Source organism: Gastrolobium bilobum, unplaced genomic scaffold (genome assembly GCF_033153095.1).
Source record: "Gastrolobium bilobum isolate Gb01-03AN ecotype WA unplaced genomic scaffold, APGP_CSIRO_Gbil_v1 utg5492, whole genome shotgun sequence".
Lineage (NCBI taxonomy): Eukaryota > Viridiplantae > Streptophyta > Magnoliopsida > Fabales > Fabaceae > Gastrolobium > Gastrolobium bilobum.
In genome coordinates, this window is record NW_026897747.1 from 35114 (window position 1) to 40859 (window position 5746).

Here is a 5746-nt window from a genome sequence, read left to right on the forward strand (position 1 = left end):
TTTCTAATTAAGAATCTAATTGGTGAAATGTAGGCAGAAATCATATCCAGATCCAAATGGTGGGGGGAATTTATTTATTTTTTAAAATTTAATTTCAATGACCAAATATTTGTTTTGTACAATCTTATATTGTTTTCATAAATTCAAACAATACAGGACCAGGATGAGAGATAATAAACTCTAACTTTTGTCTTTAACTTGCTATTTTTCATAACTTTATTAAGTTTTAAACAGATTTATATAATTTTATAATTTTAATAGTATTTTATATTTTTAAACTTTTTAATAATTTAACTAAGGGAAAAAAGTTTCCGATGTTACTTTAGATAACTTTATCTAATGTTCATCGAAACGACGAAAAATTAAAAAATTAGAGTGATAAAGACTTTTATAACCCTGAAATAAATTAAAATTATAAAAATACCATGATTTTCGTCCCAAAACGACGTCGTTTTGATGAACATTAGATAAAGTTATCTAAAGTAACATCAGAAAAAACAAACCCTTTAACTAAATGTTTAATTAGATATTTACTAATTATAAAATTATAACTAACGTCATAAAATCTATAATAACACTACAAAATATCTTATATAACTATAAATATGTATTTATAGTTTTAAAATTTTAAAAAGTATAAAAATTCAGTAAGAAAATCATGAAAAACAATTTAAAATTTCAATATTACTTGATATGTTGTAGCAAAAAAGTTGAGAGTGCTATACAAAGTCTTGTTTGATTCATTTTTATTATAAAAAATCAAACCATTAAATTCACCTCTAATAAAAGTATTTTGAATATAAAACCAACTGTAGAGAATATATCAAACCATTAAAGCAAACCATTAAATTCACCTCTCTAATAAAAACATCAAACCATTAAATTCACCTCTACTGATGACTTCAATATTTTTAATATAAAACCAACTGTTCAAGAAGTGATAACCTGTTTTTAACGGCTCTAGGTTTTAGTGTAATTTTTTCTATCCTATTTTACATGGTTGTCAAAAAATAAAATAAATTAGAACAAAGTTTTTTTTGGATCCTAACAATAAATACGATCCTCATCTTAGTTCTTAAGTTCTTTTTTGGGTCCTAATTAAGAATCTAATTGGTGAAATGTAGGCAGAAATCATATCAAGATCCAAATGGTGGGGGGAATTTATTTATTTTTTTAAATTTAATTTCAATGACCAAATATTTGTTTTGTACAATCTTATATTATTTTCATAAATTCAAACAATACAGGACCAGGATGAGAGATAATAAACTCTAACTTTTGTCTTTAACTTGCTATTTTTCATAACTTTATTAAATTTCAAACAGGTTTATATAATTTTATTATTTTAATAATTTTTATTTTTTTAAACTTTTTAATAATTTAACTAAATGTTTAATTAGATATTTAATAATTATAAAATTATAACTAACGTCTTAAAATCTATAATAACACTACAAAATATCTTATATAACTATAAATATGTATTTATAGTTTTAAAATTTTAAAAAGTATAAAAATTCAGTAAAAAAATCATGAAAAACAATTTAAAATTTCATATTACTTGATATGTTGTAGCAAAAAAGTTGAGAGTGCTATACAAAGTCTTGTTTAATTCATTTTTATTATAAAAAATCAAACCATTAAATTCACCTCTAATGAAAGTATTTTGAATATAAGACCAACTGTTCAAGAGAATATATCAAAACCATTAAATTTACCTCTAATGATTTTTATTTTAGTATAACCTGGAGGGTATCTCCGTTCACCAATTCAATAATTTTCTATGTTTGTTAGTCTAGTTGACGTAATTTTTTCAGGTTATTCCAGCTAGCCCATTTGATTCGATTAGATTCATTTTCATATCCCAATCCATTTAATACAGGAAGCATGAAAGTAATCAGTAGAGGTGAATTTAAGATATTTTCAAAGATTTGTTTGTGTTAGATGTTCAAACTCTCTCTCGAGCAAATTTTTGAAAAATCTTTGGGAGTCAGAGGATGTGTCTCTCTCTTCGAAAGAGGGATTAGTCTCACCCTTCCTCCAGTAGCAAAGCTCAATGTACCCGTTGTTTCAATGAGGGACTAGCCTACGGGCCGTATATTTTTAATATAAAACCAACTGTTCAAGAAGTGATAACCTGTTTTTAACGGCTCTAGGTTTTAGTGTAATTTTTTCTATCCTATTTTATATGGTAGTCAAAAAATAAAATAAATTAGAACAAAGTATTTTTTGGATCCCTAATAAAAGATATGATCCTCACTTTAATTTAAAAAAAAAAAATTAGTCATCTGATCCCTATATAAAATTCAAAGTGGATCTATTTTAGGCTTTTTGAAGAACTAACATGGGTTATTTTTGAATTTATGAGGAATCACGATTTCAACTAGATATGTCCACTTTGAATTTCTTTAGAACTTTGATTCTTTTTTTATATAAAGGATTAAATTGGGATCATATTTTTTATTAAGGACCCAAAACGAATTTTACTCAATAAATTATAATTTCTATTCTTTTGTTTCCGTCAAATTCTCTCTTCTGATTACGAGAGCATAAAAATTATAATTTCTTTGGATCGATCCATGACCCGAACTGAGGAACAGGGCCACGTGAGATTTCCCCTTGTTTTCTCAAATTTCCTTATTTTTGAATTGCTTTCTGCTGTCTGGATTATGTTGTTAGGATTTTGTTAAAGGGACGATGGAGTAGTACATGTAGGGGTATCGTGAATGGATTAGCATATGCTATTTAGGTAAGTAGCCACAACCAAAGAAGATCTGCTCCCAAATTGGATTGTTCAACATTACTATGACTTGCCACTAACCAAGTAGCTACTGGCTTAATATTTTCTGTAATATAGAATCTAGCTAGAAAGAAACAATTTCTATTTATTGGTGTGGACATAAGTACTTATCACTGAAAGTAAATAATATTGCAAGAAACATAATTGTGCAAAGTTACGAAATACAAACTGGAACCTTACAAGTAATTAATAACATATGCTTCAGTACAACCACTTTGTAATCTCTTGGTGAGTAGAGCTGAAAAGTCCAAGTGTCGTGTTCCAGGATACATACAACCAAAACAACCTGTAAATTAAGTAAGCAACACTTTCAAGAGTAAATAATTAGTAAATTTGTTTGTGTTTAACTTTGAATATTATGCCGCCAATAACATGTAAAGTACATGTAAATATTTTTCCAAAAGACGTCTGATGTGTTTGATTTACGAAAATATTATTTATTAATAATTATAAAATAAAAATATCACCTTACTTATACTTTAATTTTAGTTTACAATTTGTACACATAATAATACAGTTTTTTTAAAAAGGAAAATAAAAGTAATATAAATTTTTTATAATTATTAATAAAATTAAAATTAAAACAAAAATAATTTTCACGAAACAATCATACTCTTAATGATTGTTTAGTTTTTGCGATGGCATTTTGATTTCTTCTCACTAAACTCATTTACGCAAGTTTGTCCAAAATATTAATATTGTATTACGGTTCAATGGCCTTGATTATGTGGGGGAAGAGGAAATGTGCAATGTAAATGCAATGGATAAGCTTGCATCTAACATGCTTTTTGGGAGATTACAACAATGTGCATAACATTCCCTACACGCAAACTATTAGGATGGAATAGAACTAATTTAATTTATAGGAAAGTTCCCATTTCCCTGTATGGCGTAGACTGTTAATTAGATGATTATAGAAAGAAAGAAAAAAAATAAGAATATGATATGTTATAATTGTTCTGGTACGATAATGATAGATAAATGACAATATGCAAATATCCTTAGTCCGAATAGAATGTGTTATTTATAACACTTGTCTATAGAAGAAAACAACATAGTATATGGAAGCAGAAAATTATGTAATATCATATAAATCAATTGAAATCTCAATGAAAAGGTTCAACTTACCATAGTAGCAACTTGTTAAATCAACGGAAAGAGTTTATCTTGACGGCCACCATGACATAAAGTCGGTCTTTCATGTCATGAAGAAAGTTGAAGTAAATGTGTCTCCATTTCCTAATCAAGAAAATGGGACCACAAACTCCCAAAAAGCCCGTGACAAATCCAGATTCTATGCCAATATAAAACCATGATAAAAATTCAGATTCACCCTGATGTTCATCTATAGGCTTTGTTTCTCTATGTTTATTGTTAGATGAACAGTTTTTAGTAAGAGGAGATCCACAAAGATTAGGATTGCCAATATAGCTGAGTGCATTAAACCCCTAAAGCTGTGTCCTTGATGGTATTTTGCCTATGAGATTGTTGAATGACATGTTCAAATAACTGAGAAAAGACAAATTTGACATCTCCTGAGGAATTTCACCCCATAGTTGGTTTGTTGAAAAATCAAGGGACTCCCAAGTTATACATGTTGCCAATCTCATTTGGTATGCCTCCCATTAACTTATTGTGGGACAAGTTCAAGGAGTGCAATCCAATGAGGCTAAACATTTGTGGAGGTATTGTTCCAGACAGATCATTATTTGAAAGATCAATTAAGGTCATAAAGTGCAGATTTGCTCCATATTGTGATAAAAGACCTTTTGTAACCAGCTCGAGACTGTCTCCCACGTAGAAATAGGCACCACCATAACGAGAGTAAAAAGTAAGCTTACTATCAGAAGCATTGCTGTAAATTAAGGCAGTGATATTATCCAGGCAGTTGGGTATGTGCCCTGAGATTCTGTTATCTGCAAAATCCAAAATAATGAGGGAAGACATTTGGCATATATGTGGTGGAATATTACCACTGAATTGATTGGACCTCAATTGGAGAGCCACTGCACTCTCCGGTATCCAGTTTGATATATTTCCTGAAAAGTTGTTTTGACGAACATTAAAGATCAATAGAGAACGACAATTTTGCAGCGAGAGAGGTATCTCTCCGTATAAGTTGTTATGATGCAGATGCAGTGTGGTGAGATTAGATAACAACCCCATTGATGGGGGTATCTTTCCTGTCAGATTATTGTTTCCCAAGTTAATATGAAGCAGAGATTCCGAGTTCTGCCAGCAATTAGTGAGCTCTCCAGAGAGACGATTATGAGATAAGTCCAAGTACACCAAATTGCTTTTCCCATTCAGCAGCATCTTACGATCACACAGGAGAGGAGAAATGGATCCTGATAACGAGTTGTTTGATATATCCAAAAAGGCCACATTTGATGATAATCGAGGCAGGCCACCTTTCAAGTGATTTGATGACATATCTATGTATGTAGAGTTCAACAACACGTTTGACAGATCCCCAACTATCGAATTCCCATCTAACTCGAGGAAGGTCATTCTTGATACAAAATTCCAAAACTCGCCTTTAGCCTCAAATGATGAGTCTACGATAGCTAGAAAATCAATAGATCTTTGGGTATATAACCACGCAGGGAGTTTAGAACCCGCAAATCCAAAATTCAATTGTCCAAGTTGAAAAGGTGGAATCCAGTGAGAGTCAAAATCAAAGATTAACGGTGGTGATGAATAGATAGACAAATCCTTTAACTTTGATAGTTTGGCAAAATTTCTCTCTGACACGACTCCTGTTAATTGATTTGAGTCAACAGCCAAGATAACTAAGGATGATAGATTTCCCAAATTTATGGGAATTGATCCAGAAAAATTGTTTGCAGCAAGATCAAGAATTTGCAGATTAGATGATTTGTGGTAAGATTGAATCAAGATTTGAAATTCTAATTTATCAATCAAATCTCCAAGGTTGTTACATGA

General features: G+C 30.0%; 1 protein-coding gene across 1 annotated transcript; it reads right to left on the reverse strand.

Annotated features, from left to right (window-relative positions):
- Window positions 1–4372: 4372 nt before the first annotated feature.
- Window positions 4373–5311, reverse strand: LOC133309810 (receptor-like protein EIX2). Its single transcript, XM_061510639.1, has one exon. The coding sequence runs from the start codon at window positions 5309–5311 to the stop codon at window positions 4373–4375; it is 939 nt and encodes a 312-aa protein (XP_061366623.1).
- Window positions 5312–5746: the final 435 nt, after the last annotated feature.

Coding starts and splice junctions, on each gene's coding strand:
- LOC133309810 (XM_061510639.1), bottom strand. CDS start 5,311: ATGACCTTCCTCGAGTTAGATGGGAATTCGATAGTTGGGGATCTGTCA.